General features: G+C 41.9%; 1 protein-coding gene across 2 annotated transcripts in view; it reads left to right on the forward strand.

Moving 5' to 3' along the window:
• LOC132378686 (genetic suppressor element 1-like) overlaps positions 1 to 24,315 on the forward strand; it is a 255,016-nt gene that overhangs the window by 49,280 nt on the left and 181,421 nt on the right. Inside the window, exon 1 of one of the 2 annotated variants that reach the window (XM_059945791.1) lies at positions 23,918 to 24,112. The exons of the other annotated variant lie outside the window; for it this stretch is intronic. Within the exon in view, the coding sequence (XP_059801774.1) occupies positions 24,076 to 24,112 (37 nt within the window). The 5' untranslated portion in view covers positions 23,918 to 24,075. Of the gene's footprint in view, positions 1 to 23,917; positions 24,113 to 24,315 lie in introns of those variants that run through there. 2 annotated transcript variants of the gene reach the window in all.

Here is a 24,315-nt window from a genome sequence, read left to right on the forward strand (position 1 = left end):
ACTCCTCAAAAAGGTTCTTGAAAAACACAGGTCAGAAGAAGGATTAAAGAAAATCTCTAAGTCATTGAATATACCTTGGTGTGTGTGTGTGTAGGCCTCCGTTAGTCTCGATAGACCAGGGATTTGCACCTTGGAAAGATTCCGGGGCGCAAGCCTGGGCAATTTTTTTTTATGGAAGACCAGCAGTTGCCCAAGCTGCAAGTCTCCCCTCTCCACGCCACCAATGTTGTCCAAGGGAAGGGCATTAGGACCTGTACAGCTTGGCACCGGTGTCGTCGCAGAGCAATGTGTGGTTAAGTGCCTTGCTCGAGGACACACACGCAGCCTCAGCCAAGGCTCAAACTAGCGACCTTCAGATCACTAGACGAATGCCTTAAACACTTGGCCACGTGACACAGCAGTTAAGTCAATCATCAAGAAGTGGAAAGAATAAATTGCACAGCTGTAAATCGGCCTAGAACAGGCTGTCCTCAACAGCTGAGACACTGTGCAAGTAGGGGACAAGAGAGGGAGGCCACCAAGAGCCAACTCTGGAGGACTTCCAAACTTCAGTGGCTGAGATGGAAAAAACTGTGCATACAACAACTGTTGCCTGGGTGCTTCACCAGTTGCAGCTTCATTGAAAAGTGGCAAAGAGAAAGCCACTGTTGAAAAAAAAGCTCACATGAAAACTAGGCTAGAGTTTGCCAGAAGGCATGTTGGTGATTCTGAAGTCAGCTAGAAGAAGGCTCTGTGGACGGATGAAACCAAAATTGAGCCTTTTGGCATCAGGCTAAATATTATGCTTGGTGTAAGCCAAACACCATACATCATCAGAAATACACCGTCCCTACTGTGAAACATGGTGATGGCTGCATCATGCTGTGGGGATGCTTCACTGCAGCAGGACCTGAAAGGCTTGTGAAGGGAGAGGATAAACTGACTGCAGCACCATACAGGGAAATCCTGGAAGAAAACCTGATGCAGTCTACAAGAGAGCTGCGACTTGGGAGAAGATTTGTTTTCCAGCAAGGCAATGACCCCAGGCATAAAGCCAAAGCTACAAGGGAATAGCTTAAAAACAAAGTTCTCGTCCTGGAGTGACCAAATCGGAGTCCAGACCTCAATGCCATTGAGAATTTGTGGCTGGACTTGAAAAGTGCTATTTATTCACGATCTCCATGCAATCTGACAGAACTTGAGCAATTTTGTAAAGGAGAATAGGGAAAAATTGTAGTGTCCAAACATGCAAAGTTGACAGAGACCTGACCACATAGACTCGAGGCTGTAATTGTTGCCAAAGGTGCATCTCATAAATATTGACAAAGGGGGTGAATACTTTTGTAATCACTTATTTGTGTTTTATACTTGTAATTAATTTAGATCGCATGGTAGAGACGTTTTCACATTGACATGAAAGAGTCTTTTTCTGTTGATCAGAAAACCTAAATTAAATCCACTGTGATTCAATGTTGTTAAACAATAAAACATGAAAACTTCCAGGGGAGCGAATACTTTTGATGGGCACTTCATGTATATATTGGTACAATCTATATACATATAAGAACCAATAAGAACTGCCTTCATCTTAACTCATAAGTCAATAGGATGAAGTCAGTTCTTATTGGTACAATCTATATACATAGAGTGGCATGCAAGTTTGGGTACTCCTGGTCAAAATTTCTGTTACTGTGAATAGTTAAGTGAGCAGAAGATAAACTGATCTCCAAAAGTCATAAAGTTAAAGATGAAACATTCTTTTCAACATTGTAAGCAAGATTAGTGTATTATTTTTGTTTTGTACAATTTAAGAGTGGAAAAAAAGGAAAGGAGCACCATGCAAAAGTTTGGGCACAGCAAGAGATTTGAGCTCTCAGATAACTTTTACCAAGGTCTCAGACCATAATTAGCTTTTTAGGGCTATGGCTTGTTCACAGTCATTGTTAGGAAAGGCCAGGTGATGCAAATTTCAAAGCTTTATAAATACCTTGACTCCTCAATCCTTGTCCGAACAATCAGTAGCCATGGGCTCCTCTAAGCAGCTGCCTAGCACTCTGAAAATTAAAATAAATGATGCCCACAAAGTAAGAGAAGGCTATAAGAAGATAGCAAAGCGTTTTCAGGTAGCAGTTTCCTCAGTTCGTAATGTAATTAAATGGCAGTTAACAGGAAAGGTGGAGGTAAAGTTGAGGTCTGAAAGGCCAAGGAAGCTTTCCGAGGGAACTGCTCATAGGATTGCTAGAAAGGCAAATCAAAACCCCCGTTTCACTGCAAAAGACCTTCAGGAAGATTTAGCAGACTGTGGAGTGGTGGTGCACTGTTCTACTGTGCAGCGACACCTGCACAAATATGATCTTCATGGAAGAGTCATCAGAAGAAAACCTTTCCTGCATCCTCACCACAAAACTCAGCGTCAGAAGTTTGCAAAGTAACATCTAAACAAGCCTGATGCATTTTGGAAACAAGTACTGTGGACTGATGAAGTTAAAATAGAACTTTTTGGCTGCAATGAGCAAAGGTATGATTGGAGAAAAAAGGGTGCAGAATTTCATGAAAAGAACACCTCTCCAACTGTTAAGCACGGGGGTGGATCGATCATGCTTTTGGCTTGTCTTGCAGCCAGTGGCACGGGGAACATTTCACTGGTAGAGGGAAGAATGAATTGAATTAAATACCAGCAAATTCGGGAAGCGGACATCACACCGTCTGTAAAAAAGCTGAATATGAAAAGAGGATGGTTTCTACAACAGGATAATGATCCTAAACACACCTCAATATCCACAATGGAATACCTCAAGAGGCACAAGCTGAAGGTTTTGCCATGGCCTTCACAGTCCCCTGACCTAAACATCATCAAAAATCTGTGGATAGACCTCAAACGACCAGTGTATGCAAGATGGCTGATCTCGCACATCTAGAAGCCTTTTGCAAGGAGGAATTGGCCAAAATCCCCCAAAGAAGAACTGAAAGACTCTTAGCTGGCTATAGAAAGCTCTTACAAGCTGTGATAGTTGCCAAAGGGCATGTTACTAAGTACTGACCATGCAGGGTGCCCAAACTTTTGCTTTGGGGCCTTTTCCTTTTTTGTTATTTTGAAACTGTAAGAGATGGAAATAAAAAAGTAATCTTGCTTAAAGTATTAAAGAAATGTGTCATCTTTAACTTTATGCCTTTTGGAAATCAGGTCACCTTTTACTCACTTAGCTATTCACAGTAACAGAAATTTTGACCAGGAGTGCCCAAACTTTTGCATGCCACTGTACATTTATAAAGCTCAGAACTGATTAAGATAAAAATTGTAGATAAACATTGAATGCACATGAAAAACCTAGATGCTATAATTAAAATATTTTGTTGGAACAAAGCTGGTATTTCTCACACTTTGTTTTCACATGGCAATTTGAGTTGTTAAAATTCCTATTTTTGGAGAATATATCTTTTACTCTCCAATCAAAAAAATCTAGAAGAATAAACTAATACATTGACAATGTGTAGATTAAAAATATGCAGTGGTTTTGTGCAGATGCAAGAGGCTGACTGGAAAGTATTTGATGTCCTGCTTCTGACTGCTTATTACTCTTCCGAATCAATTTCCTTTGTGAACGCTATTGTGGTCTCCCATCAACACACAAGCAATTTTGATCTGACATCTTCAACAGTTTTAACAGACGTTTATTCCTCACCGTAAAGCACAATGAGGAATATATGAGCATATTATCTGAGGCTCCAATTAATTCTCAATGCATCTAACCCATTACCAATGTATAATGTTTTCAGTGTTCTGTATGAAATGCAAATTAAGTAAAGAAAACATGTTTGAGAGCAATTTGCAACTCAATCATTGATTTTCTTTTACTGATTTTCCAATATCATTCTAGATGAATCTCTTCAACGCCATTTAGGTTATTAACTTACTTTCCATCAGCCAGCTTATGATTGATGGTGATGATTTACATCTCCTTAACCATCAACTTATTAAACAATCTATCACAAAAGGGACTTCCATCTGATTTATCAATCAAATCTATCATTTGTAGCAATAGTAAGATTTTTACTATTATTTTAGAAAAAATTTCCTTGGGACATGCTAGAACCTTACGCCATGGTTTGCATACCATCTGCGACTTACTATAATCAAAGACTTGAGAAACTGCATGAAGGGTCTCGGCCCGAAATGCCGACAGTACTTCTCCCTATAGATGCTGCCTGGCCTGCTGTGTTCCACCAGCATTTTGTGTGTGTTGCTTGAATTTCCAGCATCTGCAGATTTCCTCGTGTTTGCTTTTTAAAGATACTGCATGATGTTGTTTCCAAATAAGAAAGTGTCTATCCTGACATATTTCATATCATAGTTGGGGACCACCGAGGATTGTCTGAAGAAAATCTTACTCAGTTGCCATCAGCATATAATCTGTTAATCTGTAGCACCAGAGGTCCCAATGCACTAGACTACTGTTACACTAAAATATGGAATGCCTGCCGTTCCATGCCCAGACTATATTTTGGTAAATCTGATCACTTGGCTGTCTTTGTCCTACCTTCATAGAGGCAGAGGCTAAAGAGATTAGGAGATTAGGAGGCTAAAGAGATCCAGAGATTAGGACAACAAAGAGGTGGTTGGGCGAGGCAAAGAACTGGCTACGAGATTGCTTCAAGTCCCTGGGCTGGGCCATGCTCAAGGATTCATCTGTGGATCAGAATGAATACACATTCAATAAAGTTGGTTGTCATAGAATTTATAAAAACAGTCGTAAACAAATGTGTCCCCACAAAATCATTCATTGACTTCCTGAACCAAAAGGCGTGGATAAACCATGAGGTCTGCAATCAGCTGAGGGCCAGGTCAGAGGCATTCAAGTATGTTGACCAAGAGAATTATAAGAAGTCCAGGTATGACCTCAGTGAAGCCATCTCACAGGCAATGTGGCAATTCTGGACAAAATTTGATTCAATGAAGGATGTTTGACATTGTGGCAAGGCACCTCCCACAAAGTGAAACTAAGCAACATAGGTGACAAAAAGGCTTCGCTCCCAGATGAGCGCAATGCCTTTATTCTGGTTTTGACCATCAAAACATGAAGCCTCCTTCAGAACCTCCAACAGCCCTCGATCAACCTGTGATTTCAGTCCCTGAGGCCAACATGTGAGCAGCCTTTGGGAGAGTGAACCCATGAAAAGCAACAAGCTCATACCGGGTATCTAGCCTAGTACCAAAGACCTATAGTACTAATGCTGATCAATGGACAGGAGTGTTTACTAAGATCTTTAACCTCTCGCTTCGGCACACTGAGCTACCCACCTGCTTTAAGCAAGCTTCAGTTATACCATGCCTAAGAAGAACATGGTAACCTGTGTTGATGACTATCAACCAGTAGCATTTACATCCACAGTGGTGAAGTGTTTTAAGAGGTCAGTAATGAAACATATCAACTCCTGCCTGAGAAATGACTTAGATCTGCTCCAGTTTGCCTACCTGACAAACAAGTCCACAGCAGATGCCATTTAATTGGCTCTGTACTCAGCCCTGGGACATCTGGACAGCAAAGATGCACACTACAGTTTGGCATTCAATACCTTCAACCCCTCAAAACTAATTAATAAGCTTTGAGAACTTGGCCTTAATATCTCCTTGCACAATTTGATCCTCAATTTCCTCACTTGTGGACTCCAGTCAGTTTGGCTTGGCAACCACATCTCATCCACAATCTCCATCAGCACAGGTGCACCATAAGGCTCTGTGCTTAGTCCCCTGCTCTGCTTGCTTTACACTTACAACTGTGAGGCTCAGCACAGCTTCATTCTTATTAAGTTTCTTGACAGCACCACTGTTGTAGGGTGAGCAAAGGTGGTGATGAATCAGCATATCAGAGGGAGATTGAAAACCTAGTTGAGTGGTGCCACAACAACAACCTCTTACTCAATGTCAACAAGACCAAGGAAGTGATTATTGACTTCAGGAGGAAGAAACCAGAGGCCCATGAGCCATTGGAGGATTGGAGCTGGAAAAGGTCAGCAACTTTAAGTTCCTCTCTGTTATTATTTTTGAGGACCTGTCCTGGGCCCAACACATAAGTGCAATTACGAAGAAAGCATGGCAGCACCTCTACTTAAGAGTTTGCAAAGATTTGGCATGACATTTAAAACTTTGTCAAACTTATATACAGTAGATGTGTGGCGGCCTGTATATTTACAGGCTGTATCACAGCCTAGCATGGAAATACCAAAGCCCTTGAACAGAAATTCTTATAAAAAGTAGTAGATACAGCCCAGGCCATCACAGGTAAAGCCCTCCACACCATTGAGCACATCTGTACGGAGCATTGTCACAGGAACGCAGCATCCATCATCAGGGACCCCCTCCACCCAGGTCATGCTGATAAACCAAAGGGGATAACTTCACTTGCCCCATCATTAAAATGTTCCCACAACCTATGGACTGACTTTCAAGGATTCTTCATCTCATGTTCTTAATATTTAGAGTTCTTTATTTTTCTTTCTTTCTTTCTTTCTTTCTTTCTTTCTTTCTTTCTTTCTTTCTTTCTTTCTTTCTTTCTTTCTTTCTTTCTTTCTTTCTTTCTTTCTTTCTTTCTTTCTTTCTTTCTTTCTTTCTTTCTTTCTTTCTTTCTTTCTTTCTTTCTTTCTTTCTTTCTTTCTTTCTTTCTTTCTTTCTTTCTTTCTTTCTTTCTTTCTTTCTTTCTTTCTGTATTTGCATAGCTTGTTGTCTTTTGCCCAATGATTGAAGTTGATGTGGTCTTTGACCGATTCTATTGTGGATCTTTTGAGTATGTGCAGAAGAAAATGAATCTCAGGATTGTTTGTGGTGACATATATGTACTCTGTTAATAAATTTACTTAGAACTTTGAACTTACTTGATGTTCTTGTTTCAGGAAACAACTTGTTTTGTGCATTGGTATACAGTACACAGACATTCATCAAATTCATGACAGACACAACATGTAACTAGTCACTGATCTGATTTGATAATTTTACTCTTTGTATTAATGATTTTACAAATAGTTTTTTGTTTTCAAAATTACATTCATCAAATGAGGTATAAGTATATGTTGTTACATACTTGAAAATTTTAATTCAGTGTAAATCCCTTGAAAATCATCTTTAAGTATATGGATTTGTAACTTTAGAGCAGGACTTTTTAAATTAAATAATTAGCTATAGCTTACTTCACAAATAAATGCACCTCAGTCAGTGCTGAGTTACTTGATGATATCTGAAGAAGCAACAACTTCTTCTATGAAAAATTGGAAAATCCGTACTGATCAAACAAAATGTTAGTTACCTAGCTCTTAATGGTTAACTAGGTTGTAAGCACACTACCTATTATTTATGCATGAAGATGGCCTGTTTGAGTTTTAGTGCCTTGACAGCTACAGCCTGGCAAGTATCAGAAGTTTAGGTAAGAGGGACAAAATAGGGGTAGGGAGAAGATTCGCTCAATTATGGGAATGCACATAGTGAAAATCAAAGGCCGAGCAATAGGGAAATGTAATGGATTGAGAATTCATGTCTGAGATAGCAAAATGAGTGTAGTTGCAGTGCCATAGGAGAGGTAAAGGAAAGAGATCTAGAATTAGAGAACCAGACTGTATATATAGAGAGGTAATTAAAATTGGAACAGAAAATGCAGGCAATGGAGGAATTTGGAGAAATATAACTACAAGTATAAGCAATTTAAAATTGATGTACTGTAGATGAGGAACATAGAAATGGTGTGGGTACCGTTTGATTATTTTATGAAGATCCAAAATGAAAAGATATGACCATTCGCATTGTTTTCATTAATTGAAAACTTCATTCAACAGGAATTAAACTGTTTCTGGGAAATCAAACTATTTGTATTGTATCTTGTTTGGTTTTCAAATTATTATTATTATCTGAATATTGATAAATATGGGAAAATGAATTGGACCTTCAAATATTCTTATGGTTTGAACAATACTGATAACATATATTTATTGACATCCTATTACTCTGAGAAGGTGCTGATGTGCTTTCTTGAAATATTTAGTTCTATGATTAATATCTTCCATATGGTGTTCATTCAAAAATTCTGAGGTACTGACTGGATGAAAGTGTGAGAATGTTTATTTGAGAACATGTCAAAATAATGTGTGAACAAGTGAATCTTGGAAAGTGATTGCAGCTATTGGGTATATTTAAAGAGGAGGTTGATAGTTCTTGATTATTAAGGGTGCAAAAAGTTATGGGAAGAAGGCAGGAAAATGGGGTTCAGAGGGGTCAGCCGTGATCCATGAGAGGGAGCAGACTACCTGGGCCAAATAGCCTGATTCTACTCTTGTGTCTTTTAGTGTCTTTTTGTGCTCTTGCTGGTGACGTTATAGGAAAGAGAACTACTGTTGAAATAACCTTGGTGGAATTGTCTTGCCTATAAAAGTGATTTTTTGGATTCTTGTATTTGTTTTGGACAATAGCTGAAGGCATTTTAAATGTAGTGCAAAACTATTTACAAAGAAAAATGGGCATTCAGTATTTTTAATTTATGATGTTGCAATGGCTAGAAGTAAAACTGATTTAAAGATAATGGTATTCTGAATGAAAGGTATTTCTAGTCTCTTGAACCAACAACCAACAGACTAAGCAAAATGAATAGAGTTTTAGTCAGAGGGCAAACTTTGACGATACTTTGCAATGTGCTGCATTTTTATGATCTGTCAGTATATAGTAATTGCTGGAAAATCTTCAAGGTCAAAAGTTTTTGTCAATTGCTCATTAATTGTCTATATTTTTGTAAATTAATTGGTGTAGCAGTATTTATTTCCACTCTCTCTGTATCTATTATCTGCATTACATAGGTGTATATATTGTAGTTGGGAAAACAAGGTTATCATATTTTAATGAGCCCTGGGAGTTTATTTAATCAATTTATTTAGAGATACAATGTGGAACAAGGTGCTGCACATGAGGCTGCTAAACAAGATAAGAGCCCATGGAATTACAGGAAAGTTACATATGTGGATAGAGCATTGGTTGATTGGCAGGAAACAGAGAGTGGGAATAAAGAGATCCCATTCTGGTTGGCTGCCGGTTACCAGTGGTGTTCCACAGGGGTCCGTGTTGGGGCCGCTTCTTTTTACATTGTGTATTAACAATTTGGATTATGGAAAAGATGGCTTTGTGGCTAAATTTGCTGATGATACAAAGATAGGTGGAAGGGCTGGTAGTGCTGAGAAAGCAGAGAGTCTGCAGAGAGACTTGGATAGATTGGGGGAATGGGCAAAGAAGTGGCAAATGAATTACAATGTCAGAAAGTACAGTTATGCACTTTGGTAGAAGAAATAAATGGGCAGACTATTATTTAAATGGGGAGAGAATTCAAAGTTCTGAGATGCAACGGGACTTGGGAGTCCTCGTGCAGGATACCCTTAAGGTTAACCTCCAAGTTGAGTCGGTGGTGAAGAAGGCGAATGCAATGTTGGCATTCATTTCTAGAGGAATAGAGTATAGGACCAGGGATGTGATGTTGAGGCTCTATAAGGCACTGGTAAGACCTCACTTGGAATACTGTGTGCAGTTTTGGGCTCCTTATTTAAGAAAGGATGTGCTGACGTTGGAGAGGGTTCAGAGAAGATTCTCTAGAATGATTCTGGGAATGAGAGGGTTAACATATGAGGAATGCTTGACTGCTCTTGGACTGTACTCCTTGGAGTTTAGAAGAATGAGGGGGAACCTCACAGAAACATTTCAAATGTTGAAAGGCATGGACAGAGTGGATGTGGCAAAGTTGTTTCCCATGGTGGGGGAGTCTAGTACGAGAGGGCATGACTTGAGGATTGCAGCACCCATTCAGAACAGAGATGCAAAAAAAATATTTTAGCCAGAGGGTGGTGAATCAGGGCATCAAAGGTTATGGTGAGAAGGCAGGGGAATGGGACTAAAAGGGAGATTGGATCAGCTCATGATGAAATGGCAGAGCAGACTCGATGGGCCGAATGGCTGACCTGCTCCTTTGTCTTATGGAACAGGCTCTTTCAGTCCAATGAATCACCACCTAGCAATCCACCTGCTTAACCTTAGCCGAATCATAGCATGATGATCCAGTTCTCATCAAAGGATCAGCAATTTAAATACCTTGGTGTTATCATTTCAGAGGATCTGTCCTGTGTCTGGCACATTGTGCCACTACAAAGAAAGCACAGCATGGCTTCTGCCTTCTTAGAAACTTGCGAGAATACAGCATGTCATCTAAAACTTTGACAAACTTCTACACTTCTACAGATGTGCAGTGGAGAGTATATTGACTGATTGCATCATGGCCTAGTATGGAAGCACAATGTTCTTGAATGGAAAATACAAAAAGTAGTGGGTACATCCCAGTCCATCACAGGTAAAACCCCTCCACACCAAAAGGGTTCTTTAAGAGGCTCTTAGTTAGGTACATGGAGCTTAGAAAAATAGAGGGTTGTGCGGTAGGGAAATTCTAGTCAGCTTCTAGAGTAGGTTACATGATCGGTGCAGTATTGTGGGCTGAAGGGCCTGTCATGTGCTGTAAATTTTCTATGTTCTATAAGCTCATCTACATGGAACACTACGGCAGGATCACAGCATCCATCATCATGCTGTCTTCTCACTGCTGCAATTAGGAAGAAGGTACAAGAGCCTTAGAACCCACATCATAAAGTTCAGGAACAGTTACTACCACTCAGCCAGCAGGATGTTGAAACACAACCTTTGGACTCACTTTCAAGGACACTTCACCTCATATTCTCAATATTCATTGTTTTTTTTTAAATTTCTTTTTGTCTTTGCACAGTATGTTGACATTTCCACATTGGTCGGCTGTGTTTCCTGTTAGCTGCAATCTTTCATTGATTGTATTGTTTTCATGTATTTACTGTGAATGCTCATAAGAAAATGAATCTCAGGTTTGTATTTGGTGACATATATGTACTTTGATAATAAATTTTCTTTGAACTTTTATATACAATGACTGATTAACCTACTGATTGGTACGTCTTTGGACTGCGGGAGGAAATCAGAGCACCCAGAAGAAATCTATGCACACATGGGATAAACGTACAAGCTGTTTTACAGAGGATGTAGTAATTGAACTCTGAACTCTGATGTCCTGAGCTATAATACCACCAAGCTAACTGCTAATGTGCTGGGCTTTATGCCTGGTGGAGTAAGTACATTTTGTGTGCATCATGCTCTGCCGGCCTGAAATCTGCTCTGGATTATAATTGACTCATATATTTTATTTAAAACAGATGTGTCACAGATATAACAGGAAAAAAGGACAATAAATCTGATTTAAAGTATAGTTCCTCTCCTATATGCTTATGCAGATAGATAAGGATGCCAAAGATTTACATACAGGCATCTCCTAAAAGGCAATCTTACAGATTCTCTGACCAAGTAGTTATAGTCACTGAGGAGTATATATATCATACAGGTTCCCCAGTATTCTCACTTACATATCTACCAAAAAGTGGAAGAGTTGGCATCTGGTAGTGTTACAGTTTACTATTATATAGCCAGCAATCTGTTTCAGGATGCTGATTTAGCACCTGTAATCCATTGTTATGGAAGTACTCATCTCTCAAATTAGACTAAACTCACTACCAAACAACATTAAAATTGACACCAAAGTTCAGTTAGGAATATTGGAAAGCAGGGACAGTATATATATTGAAATGTTCTATTCTGCAACAATCCTGTTTAGAGATAACTAGACAAATAATTTATGTTCAGAATCATTGGTCAATTCAGAAATTGACTACAGTTAACCAATGAAACTGATAGCCTTTAATCATGTAAGACCTGATGATTTGCCCTCTTCCAAAATAGCTACTTCGGCTGACATGGTCACACATAGAAGGGTGATATAACCATCTATGAAGTTGTATATAAGCAAGAAGCATTGTATATCTGCATCTGAGCAAAACATACAAAAATTCAATGGATAGCCAGCCTTTCATAATAACAAAAATGTACATGAATGTCATTGCCCCAGCAGTTTAGGGTTCAGCAATTTTGCCGACTGTAAAAATTTAATGTGAGAGATCAGGAAAAGGTAAAAACAATTGTGAAAAATTCCTTGTGCAGATTTTTATAAATTTGCAAGCACAAACCTGCTTTTAATTAATCCTGTTTAAAAAATATTATTTTGCTATCTGTAGATTTATTTAATGAGTAATGCTGAGGGTGGTCCATCCTGTGAGAAATCCACTACACATTTTCTGTGCTGCATGCTCTGGCTCAGCAGTTGACACAGAATGGATAGACTCCCAAGTGCAAGGCTGATAACACACATCCTGCCCTTGCAAAGTTACTGACTGACATTTGAATAATTAATCAGCTCACTAGGCCATAACAGCCCCTACACCAGTCTATCTGATAAAAACAGGACATAGTTCACTGTTTTGTATGCTGCTTGGATACCCTATTATTTTGATTCACAGTTGAAATGTTGAGTGATGCAGACTAAATGTCTGCCAGGAATAAAATAAGCCCCAACCCATTAAGTTCCACTGAACAGTCAGAACATTTTGATAACATGAAGAATGGTAAAAACAAATCAAAATAAAAATGAGACTGATAAATTATCGTGCAATAAACAGACTTGAAGATAAAGAATGCTAGTTAAATGTATAACGGGGATAGGAAGTTGTTATGCCTTGATAATAAATTGGTGTTCAAGGTAAGTAATCAAAATGCATCCAGATTCAGCATGTTCCAAAGCATTTCCTTTATGTCTTCATGAATTAGTAGTGGGAAGTAGTTGAAGAAAATCCTAATGGATAGATATATGTACAGTAAATATGGAAAAGCAGGCGCTGATCAGAAATAGTCATCATAGCTTTGTGCCAGGGAAATCCTATCTCACAAATTTGACTGAGTATTTTGAGGAGGTGACTAAGATGGTTGTATTAGGCAAGGTGGAGTGCATAAATTCACTGGTATGTTGCCTAGATTAGAGAACTTTATTCATGGGGAAAGATTTGATACACTGCACTTGTTTTCCTTGGAATGAAGGAGCTGAGGACTGATCGGATAGAGGTACTGTATATAAAATTATAAGAGATATAGATGCAAAAGATGGTCATAATTGTTCTCCAATGGTAGGGGCATCAAAAGCAAAATGGCTTAGGTTTGAGGTAAGAGGAAGAAGTTTTAGGGAGATTTGAAGGGATGTCTTTAATATAGAGAATGACCGGTAGGTATTTTTTTTAGCATCAAGGGTCGAGTCAGGAATGTTTATATCATGACCCGGTTAATCCGAAAGGAGACCAAACCTGACACCACTTGCCAGACAAGAATGGGTGACCGTCTGGTGCGACACACTAAGAAAAGGACTGGTAGGTAGAACTCACTAAAGGAAGGGCTGGTAGAATCAGATATTTACAGTGGGCGAAAAACGTATTGAGAAAAATAATCGAATATTACATGCATGTAAGAAGTATGTGAAACTTTGCTTTCAGTAACTGGTGTGACCCCCCCCCCCCCTTGAACAGCAATAACTTCAACCAAACATTTCTGGTAACTGTTGATCAGTCCTGCATGTCAGCTTGGAGAAATTTTAAACCACTCCTCCATACAAAACTTTTTCAGTTCATCAGTATTTCTGGGGTACCTTGCATGAACAGCCTCTCTTCAGGTCATGCCACAATATTTCTATAGGATTAAGGTCAGGATTTTGACTCAGCCATTCCAAAATATGAATTTTCTTCTTTTTAAACCATTCTGTTGTTGACTTACTCATGTCTTTCGGACCATTGTCTTGTTGCATAATCAAACTTCTATTAAGCTTCAGGTGACGGACTGTTACCCTGACATTCTCTTGTAAAATGTTTTGATACAATTTCGAATTCATTCTTCCCTCAACAATTACAAGCTGTCCAAACCCTAAGACAGCAAAGCAGTCCCAAACCATGATGCTCCTTCCACCATGCTTCACTGTTGGGATGAGTTTTTGGTATTAGTGTGCAGTGTCCTTTTTCCTCCGAACATAGCTATGTGCATTTCTGCCAAAAAGTTCAACTTTCATCTCATCTGTGCACAGAACATTGTAGAACATCCAAGAGGTCTTTTGCAAACTTGAGACGTGCAGCAATATTTTTTTGGAGAGCAGTGGTGTGGTGAACTACATATACCTGTCTGGACACGCCCCCCCCCCCCCCCCCGCTGACTGCTCCTATGGCTCTCCCCACTGACCGTGGCTCCTCCCATAGACCCCAGTATAAAGGCGATTGAGGCCTGAGCCCTGCCCTCAGTCTCCAGGATGTAGCATGGTGGTCAATTGCTGCTTGTTCTTTCTTCCAGTCAATAAAAGCCAATATCTCACCTCACATCTCAGAGAGTTATTGATGGTGCATCAATTTTATTGACTGGAAGTTTTAAAACATGGAAAGTATTTTACGTCCAGAAAAATTGGACTTGGACTCCCAAGCCCCTGAAGCAGCTCTTGCCTTTGAACTCTGGCTTGCATGCTTCCAATCATACTTGGAGGAGGTTAGTGCGACTGAGCCCGCTATTATGCACAGAATTCTCCTCTCGAGGGTCACCCCGAAAGTTTACTCACTTATCAGGGACCTGCCGACCTACCAAGGGGCACTGGATGCCCCCAAAAGACAGTACCTGTGGCCGGTGAACACCGTCTACGCTAGATATCGCTTAGCGACATGACGACAGCAACCCGATGAGACAAGCTCCGTGTTTCTCCGAGCCCTACAGACACTCATGCGAACTTGCGACTGCAAAGCTCTCACGGCGGAACAGCATGCGGAGCTCCTGGTACGAGACACCTTTGTTACAGGGATCAGGTCACTGTACGTGCGCCAGCGGCTGCTGGAAAATGCCGATCTTACCTTACGCTCAGCAATCGAGAGGGCCGACATGCTGGAGGCTGCTCTGCACAGGCTGACGCTGTCCATCCACGCGATCCCTCGCCGGTCCCGTGGACACCTCAGACCCCACTGTCCGCGAGCGAATTCACCGCCGCCGCTGCCGGTCGCGGGTCCACGAACTCCCCGAAACCGACCACAGCTGCTGCCAGTCGCAAGTCCGTGCAGTGTTACTTCTGAGGACTCGAAAAGCATCCCCGAAAACGCTGCCCAGCCCGAGAAGCGACCTGCTCCAGCTGCGGGAAGAAGGGCCATTTCGCCAGGGTCTGTAAGTCTGAAGCACGAGCGGGGTCAGGCAGCGCCGCTTGTGAGGCATGGGGGCCGCCATCTTTGTTGGCGCCACCTCACCCCACCTCCGACCCACCGGTGCTTACCGGGCACCAAGACGGCAGTTCAACTCTGGCCTCCGTAACCCTCGACCAAAGCGCCACACACCAGCTTGCCAGGTCGATGATGGACATCCTGGTGGAGGGGCACAGGACTAGCTGCCTTTTTGACACGGGCAGCACTGAGAGTTTTATTGACCCAGACACAGTGCAACGCTGCGGACTCGTGACACAGCCGGTAAGCCAGAGAATCACCATGGCTTCTGGGTCGCATTCCACAGACATCCGGGTGGGTTGCATAGCGATATTGTTGGTGCAGGGCACAGAATATCAGGACTTTGCGCTACTGGTCATGCCTCAACTGTGCACGCCTGTGCTACTGGGGCTGGACACCCAGAGCCACCTCGAAAGTGTGACTATGGCATATGACGGGCCCCTCCCACCACTCACTGTCAGGAATCCTCAGTTTTGTGGGACTTCGTCATATACCCCGCTACTGACCACGCACACACACCAACCAACACATCCCACCCAGCACCATGCCGACAGCTGCGCTACTGACACTACTTGCAGTCTCTCCACCCTCAAGATCCCTCCCCCACCGCTGTTCGGCAACCTAACCCCCGACTGTAAACCTGTGGCAACTAAAAGCAGGAGGTACAGCATGGGGGACAGGGCCTTCATTCAGTTGGAGGTGGAGTGGCTGCTCAGGGAGGGGATCATTGAGCCAAGCACAAGTCCTTGGAGGGCCCAGGTGTTTGTTGTTCAGACCAGGCAGAAAAATAGAATGGTCGTGGACTATAGCCAGACCATCAGTAGGTTCACGCAGCTTGACGCGTACCCCCTACCCCGCATCGTGGATATGGTCAATCAGATAGCTCAGTACAAGGTGTACTCGACAACAGATCTGAAATCCGCTTATCACCAGCTCTCCATCCGCCCAGAGGACTGCCCCTACACCGCCTTCGAGGCGGGCGGCAGGCTCTATCACTTCCTGTGCGTCCCCATCGGTGTCACGAATGGTGTCTCTGTCTCCCAGAGGGAAATGGACCGGATGGTGGACCAGTGCCAACTGAAGGCCACATTTCCCTATCTGGATAACATCACCATCTGTGGTCGCGACTGGTCAGATCACAACGCCAACCTCCAACGATTTTTCCAAGCGGCCAAAGCCCTGAACCTTACTTATAACAGGGACAAGTGTGTGTTCGGAACCACCCGACTCGCTATCCTTGGGTATGTTGTGGAAAACGGGGTCATTGGCCCTGATCCCGACCATATGCTCCCCCTGTTAGAACTCCCTCTTCCCACCACCCTCAAAGCCCTCAGACGGTGCCTGGGCTTCTTTTCCTATTACACCCAATGGGTCCCCCATTACGCAGACAAGGCCTGCCCCCTTGTCAAGTCTACCACCTTTCCCCTCTCTGCTGAGGCCTGCACGGCCTTCAGCTGCATTAAAAGGGACATTGCCAAAGCAACGATGCATGTGGTGGACGAGACCATTCCCTTCCAAGTAGAGTGTGACGTCTCCGATTTCGCGCTGGCTGCTACCCTCAATCAGGCAGGCAGGCCAATAGCATTCTTTTCTCATACCCTTTAAGGCCCTGAAATTCGTCACTCCATGGTGGAGAAAGAAGCCCAGGCCATAGTGGAAGCTATTAAGCACTGGAGGCGCTATCTCGCTGGCAAAAGGTTCACCTTGCTGACCGACCAGCGCTCGGTTGCGTTCATGTTCAGCAACCAACAGCGGGGCAAAATCAAAAATGATAAAATTTTGCGGTGGAGAATAGAACTCTCCACCTGCAACTATGACATCCTGTACCGGCCTGGAAGGCTCAATGAGCACCCTGATGCCCTATCCCGGGGAGCATGTGCCAGCGCACAGCTCGACCAGCTATACGCCCTCCATGCACATCTTTGCCAGCCGGGGGTCACCCGATTTTACCATTTCGTGAAAGCCCTGAACCTGCCGTACTCCCTTGAGGACATTAGGACGATGACCAGGGACTGCCAAGTCTGCGCTGAGTGCAAGCAGCACTTCTACCGTCCTGAAAAGGCACAACTTATCAAGGCCACTGAGCGACTGAGTGTTGACTTTAAGGGCCCCCTTCCCTCCACCGACCACAATGTCTACTTTCTCAACATTATCGACGGGTACTCACGGTTCCCCTTTGCCATCCCCTGCCCCGACACCACTGCCACGTCCATCATAAAAGCCCTGCGCCAGCTCTTCACTCTGTTTGGATATCCCTGCTATATCCACAGTGATAGAGGGTCCTCCTTTATGAGTGACGAGCTGCACCAGTACCTGCTGGCTAGGGGCATTGCTGCTAGTCAGACCACGAAATATAATCCCCGGGGAAATGGACAGGTGGAGAGGGAGAAAGCCACAGTGTGGAAGGCACACTTTTAGCCCTTAAGTCAAAAGGGTTGCCGGTCTCTCGATGGCAGGAGGTCCTCCCCGAGGCACTCCACTCTATCCGCTCCCTGTTATGTACGTCCACCAATGCCACCCCTCACGAGCGCCTATTCTCTTTTCCCAGGAAGTCTGCCACTGGGACCACCCTACCAGCTTGGCTGACATCCCCAGGGCCAGTGCTGCTCCGGAAACATGTGAGGAGCAATAAATACTCCCTACTGGTCGAGAGGGTTCACCTTCTACATGCGAACCCCCAGTATGCTTACGTGGTCTTACCCGATGGGCGGGAGGACACGGTCTCCGTCCGCGACCTGGCACCTGCAGGAGCAGGAGCAGCAGACCACTACCCCGAAAACTCCACGGTAACTATGAACCCTGTACCCGAAGTGACACTGCGCACACCGAGCCTTACACAGACTCCTCACGACACTCCTATACCAGGCGCCTCGCACATGCATGAGGGATCACTGACGCCTAGTGGGCTGACATCTCCAGTTAGGCCGGAACCAGCACAACCACCGTCTCTGGTGCAATCACCACTGGCACCTGTGCAATCACAGCCGGTGCTACGTAGATCGCAGCGACAGATTCGATCAACTGATAGACTTAACCTGTAAATATACTTGAAAGAAACTTCGCCCCATGGGGACTCTCTTTTAAAACAAAGGGAGGGTGAATGTGGTGAACTGCATATACCTGTCTCGACACGCCCCCCTGCTGACTGCTCCTGTGGCTCCTCCCACAGACCCCGGTATAAAGACGATTGAGGCCTGAGCCCTGCCCTCAGTCTCCAGGATGTAACATGGTGGTCAATTGCTGCTTGTTCTTTCTTACAGTCAATAAAAGCCGATATCTCGCCTCACGTCTCAGAGAGTTATTGATGGTGCATCAGGCCCACACTGAGCAATTCAGGAACAGCTTCTTCCCCTCTGCCATCCAATTCCTAAATGGACTTTGAAGCTTTGGACACTACCTCACTTTTTTAATATACAGTATTTCTGTTTTTCCACATTTTTTAATAATCTATTCAATAAATGTAATTGAGTTACTTGTTTATTTATTATGATGTTTAATTTATTTATTTTTCTCTCTCCACTATATTATGTGTTCCATTGAACTGCTGCTGCTAAGTTAACAAATTTCACATCACATGCTGGTGATAATTCTGATTCTGATTCCTAGGGAGAGTAGCAACAGTACTGAGTTTCCTCCATATTTAGACAATTTCTCCTACTGTGGACTGATGAACACTCAGGTCTTTAGAAATGCTTTTGTAACCTTTTCCAGCTTCATGCATCTCTACAGTTCTTCTTCTAAGGTCCTCTGAAAGGTGTTTTGATCGAGGCATGGTGCACATAAATATATCTTTCTTGAGAAGAGCCGGTTCTGTAAGTAAACCTGACTTTGTGCGTCTTTTTTATAGGGCAAGCCACCTCTACAATCCACACCTCCAACCTCATCTCATTGATTGGAACACCTGAATCCAAGTAGCATTTGTGGAAGGCTTTGCCCCAGAGGTTCACATACTTTTTCCAAAAATACACATAATATTGGATAATTTTTCTCAATAAATAAATGAACAAGTGTAATGTTTTATGTTATTTATTTAATTGGATTTTCTTTATCTAGTTTTAGGACTTACATGAAGATCTGATCACATTTTAGGTCATATTTATGCATAAATAGAGAAAATTCAAAAACTTTCTAGCACCACTGTATTTAGACAGGCAGTTAAATAAGCAATGCATAGAAAGATGCATCAGGGCACTGGGATTAGTAGAGGTGGATATAAAGGTTGGCAAGTATGTGGCAGGCTAAAAGACCTTTCCTTGTGTTGTACAATTCTATGGCAATATGAATTTCATTATGTTATGACCACCAATCATAACATCCAGTGCTGTATAACTACAGCCATGGTTCTTTAGCTAAAGAGTGGTGAAAATATTATCGTGGAGAGTGACTGAAGAAAGTAGTATGGTTATATTAAAAGGGAGGCTGGACACATGTGTGATGGAAAAATGAAGGGAGATTTACACTGAAAGATTTGGACGAGGAAAATGGGTTGAGTGAAGTATCAATACTGTCATATTAATTGTGCCAACTATTTATGCCTGATTATTTACAGTCTTTTAGAAAATGATTCATTTAAAATATTTCTATAAACACAGGCTTTTTTCAGGCCTAAAGTTACTGACTTTTATGAGAATATTTAGAAAGCTCATCAAGTTATAACAGCATCTAAAGGCTGCTCCAGCACTTAATATAATCATGGCAGACAGTACCCTTTTCCCACTTTCTCATCATGTCCCTTGATCCTTTTAACATTAAGTAAAATATCTACCTCACCTTGAATGTACAGTATTTACTTCTTTGCTAGAGAAGTTCGGTGGTTCACCACCTTCTGATCGAAAAAAATCTCTTTAGCTTGGTTCTATATGACATACCATAAGATTATAAGACATAGAACCAGGATTAGGCAATTTGGCCAGTTGAGTCCACTCCACCATTCAATCATGGCTGTTCCTCTTCTCCCCTCCTTAGTCCCGCTCCCCAGCCTTCTCCCCATAAGCTTTGATGCCATCCCCAATCAAGAACCAATCAAGCTCTGCCTAAAATACACCCAAGATCTGGCCTCCACAGCTGCCTGTGGTAATAAATTCCACAAATGCACCACGTTGTATCCTGCATGCCTGTATCCTAAGAGTATGACTCCTGATTCTGGCCATCAGGAATCTCCTCTCAGCACCTCGTCTTTCTAGTAATGTTTAAATTTTATAGGTTTTTTAATGAAATTCCATCTAATTTTCCTAAACTCCAGTGAAAGTAAACCTAAGCAACACATTCTGTCTCCATACGTCAGTCCTGCCATCCCACGAACCTGTTTATTAATTATTTACTGTAACCCCTCCATAGACAAAACATAATTTCTCAAATAAGATCAAAACTTAACTCAAAGCATCAGATTGGGTCTTACGAAAATCATATATAGTTGTAGCAAGATACCCTTGCCCTATACTCAAATGGTCTTGAAATGAAGGTCAACATACTATTTGTCTTCCCGAATGAACACTTTAGCAACCAGTGCACAAAGACATCTAGATCTTGTTGCAATTCTCCCTTTCACAACCTGTAGCCTCACCATTCCAATAATAATGTCTTTCTGCATTTAGAACCAAGCTAGATAACTTCACTTATATCCACATTAGAATGGAATTGGCATTCAATTGCCCATTCTCCCAGCAAGTCTAAATTACAATAAAGCATCTTTGCATCCTTCTCACAGCTCACATTTCATTTCCATCTGACCCCATCCCCATCCTGACCCCAATTTCATATCATTTGCAAAGTGACATAAAAAAAATATGTCACAAGCTGTAATAGTGTTATGCTAACCACTACACTACTGAGGTTGCTAATACCAGCAATTTTTTATTTCTTAATTCATCATATTACCTTGGCTTTCTTGATTGCATGTAAGGAGATGATGAATCCTGAAAAGGAAGCTACTAAGTGTATTAGCCAGATAGCTCCATTTGGTTTATAGGTCGTATATTTTTTCCATAAATTAGCTAAACATAATAATGTACTATTTAAATAAAGTGTTTAATAATTATTCTATGTACATTTAGTTTAGGAAAGATGTGAGCGTATGATTGATCAGTCATTTAACATTGTAGGAAACAGTTATATATCCAGTGATGTACATATTAAGATCTTGCTCTACAACTTATGAGTTCAACATTAAGGCAAGGTATTTGGTGTACTTATGTAAGAGATGGACAGAACTCATTAAAGATCTTTGACACCCTGAACAACATGGATTTTAGCAGTTCTCTAATCCATTAGAATTCAAAATATTTAAAGATTGTATTCTTAATAATAATAATAATAATCTGTTGATGGCTTCAGTGCTTTTAAGGGCTATTGACATTATGATGAGTTTGACAGTCAAAATTAACTTTGGTAGGATATAGCCATCGTTTTCCCTCTGTAAAAATGACAATAGTTGATAGTTTTCAGTAAAGGAAATAATTGCTCCAATGTAATGAATATGAGGTGAAGATAATCATAATGAAGGGAGATAATCGAGCAACAGGGCCTCTCAGGCAAGGATAAGATCCTAAGACTCATATTTTAGTATAGGATCCCAGGATTCATATTTAATGGCTGAATGGATATTAGCTCAAAATATTACCATCAGTAACCTTTCCAATGATCCATTTTCAAAATGAAGCAACAATTTCTGGGATCATATGTTACATGATCTACATCCACATTAAGATGATGTGTGCCAGCCAAGTCAGGAAATTAGTCTGGACCATACTAAAACTTTGAGAATTAGACCTGAAACCATTCCACTGATCTGTAAGCAGCTCTTAAGAAAACCCTTAATACACTCAAGTGGGACAGTGTTCATAATCAAGTTAATTTTACCAACATTTTCTTCTAGATTCTCAATAACTGGAATTGTTTTGCTTTTAGTTTGCATTATATCTGAGATGGATCAAGCACAATATATTCTGGTTTGGGCAGATTACAGAAGGAAGAACAATATTCTCATTCTATACTTTCTTAAAAATGAGGAAGTGAATGGTTTGCATTGAGTTACGTTTGAAAAATAGGAACGATTGGAAGCCAATATTTAGCGAGATGTATAAAAGTGAACGATGTCGTCTGTGCAAAATCATTTTTAAAAAGTGCATGGCTTGATTTTTCAGAATATATTTTTATAGCAGCCCTGATTTAAGTACCGCTAAATATATTGTCCATGCAATGAAACCTGCAGTCAGGAGCAAATAGCCACAGAGGTAAAACTTGCCTTAATACAGCTTGTAGATGAAGTCATGCTGTATAACAATTGCGAGAGAGGGGTAAGTGAGAAAGTGAAAGAGATCATGCAGCAGTTGACACTGTTTTCCCTTGGTCGGAGAATTACTACAGTATCCGAGGAGAAGAGTAAATCCAATGGTTATAAAGAGACTTGGACATCTGCCCAGTGCTTCCCTCGCGGTTTCCTAGGAGTCTGCTGACTCCCCTTGTTGTAAATCACAGTGCTTTTGATTGTATGCGACTCCAGGGGGGCTCTAAGGATCACCTCATTACCTGCTGTCTCTGAAATCTGCTTTCACAGGGTCACCGGCTCGGGGCTCCGGCAAACTGGTTTATTCGTAATCTTTGAGTGAAGCTGTCAGACAGTGAATGTGACAGTTCGAAAGAAAGGGTGTGTGTGTGTGTGTGTGCGTGTGTGTGTGTGTGCTGAGAAGAAAAGGGTAACTGCGAAATAATGACATCTATGTTATAAAGCGGTTTCCCAAAATCATGTGGGATGCTGGAATAAGGGTATGTTGAGGGTTGCGAAGGTGGAAATTGACAGCAAGTTGGATCTATTGGTAAGGATTTGGCTCGGTTAAGTTTGTCGGCAAAGCAAGATGTGTCAACTGCGCCGTCAGCAGTTACTTCTAACTTCGTGTGTGAGTGTGTGCAGGCGCGCCTCCCACCGTCGCTCTGAAAGCGAAAGAGCGATCCCTGATTCAACCCACTTGTCACTCTGCCAGCAACACACTAGCACAAAGATTGCTTGGGGCCGCTGTAGCAGCGTCATGTGTAACCCGAGCAGCGTATTTATATACTGCCCGAAGCCATTTGGAGCCATAAAGGTGTTGCTGTCTTCACTTTGTCAAGTAGTGCCCCCTGACTGGAGCTGACTAAAGAGGGGAGAGCGGGAACGAATATACACGTCTCTGCTGAAAACCAGCTCCCGTGTAGTTATGAATCTGACCTGCAGCTAAATAGACTGAAATCTTACGGAGAAAGATCGGGTTTATTATATATGGTTTCCTTTCTGGCTCTTGGCCAGCAGGGGCTCCTTCAGTAGTTTGATGTCTCCCGGAGTTTGAAAACAGACACCCCGCCTACTATATTCCCACCCCGGAATATAGTCTGTACCCGGGACCATAACTTTCCCGTATTTATTATCACGGTGAACCAACGTGAACCGCAACCCTTTTATGTCGCCGCCGCTTGACCTCAAATCATTCCGTTCCTTATTGTCATTCATTCTCATATTTTTTCTTTTTCTCTCTCTCTCTCTCTCTCTCTCTCTCTCTCTCTCTCTCTCTCTCTCTCTCTCTCTCTCTCTCTCTCTCTCTCTCTCTCTCTCTCTCTCTCTCTCTCTCTCTCTCTCTCTCTCTCTCTCTCTCTCTCTCTCTCTCTCTCTCTCTCTCTCTCTCTCTCTCTCTCTCTCTCTCTCTGTCTCTCCTCTTCTCTTTCACTCTTTCACTCTTCTCTTCTCTCTCACCTCCTGCTGACTTGGGAGGTCAGCAGAAGCTTTTCTCCTCCGTGCTTGTAAAGAGAACCTGACTGCTTTGTATTAATAATCGGGTCTGCCGCTACTCTTCGACATCTGCAATGAAAAGATCTCCCTTTGGGTTATTTTTCTTTTAACTATGGTAAAAATGTGGTGAGAACATGTTCGGATTAAAATCCTCAACCTACTTTTTCACAGGTAAGATCGATTTCAATTCCTTAATTAACACTATCAAAATACTTTAGTCCCTCTGTGTTGTAGGTTTAAAACTTAACTATATTTATTAATCTGTATGAATTGATCTATTCTCTAATAATTCAGATTTGACATCAACTGTGTTGGACCCGATATTTGCTTGTTTCTTGCTTACAGGGGGATGTACTACAGACGATGTACAACAC

Source organism: Hypanus sabinus, chromosome 20 (genome assembly GCF_030144855.1).
Source record: "Hypanus sabinus isolate sHypSab1 chromosome 20, sHypSab1.hap1, whole genome shotgun sequence".
Classification (NCBI taxonomy): domain Eukaryota; kingdom Metazoa; phylum Chordata; class Chondrichthyes; order Myliobatiformes; family Dasyatidae; genus Hypanus; species Hypanus sabinus.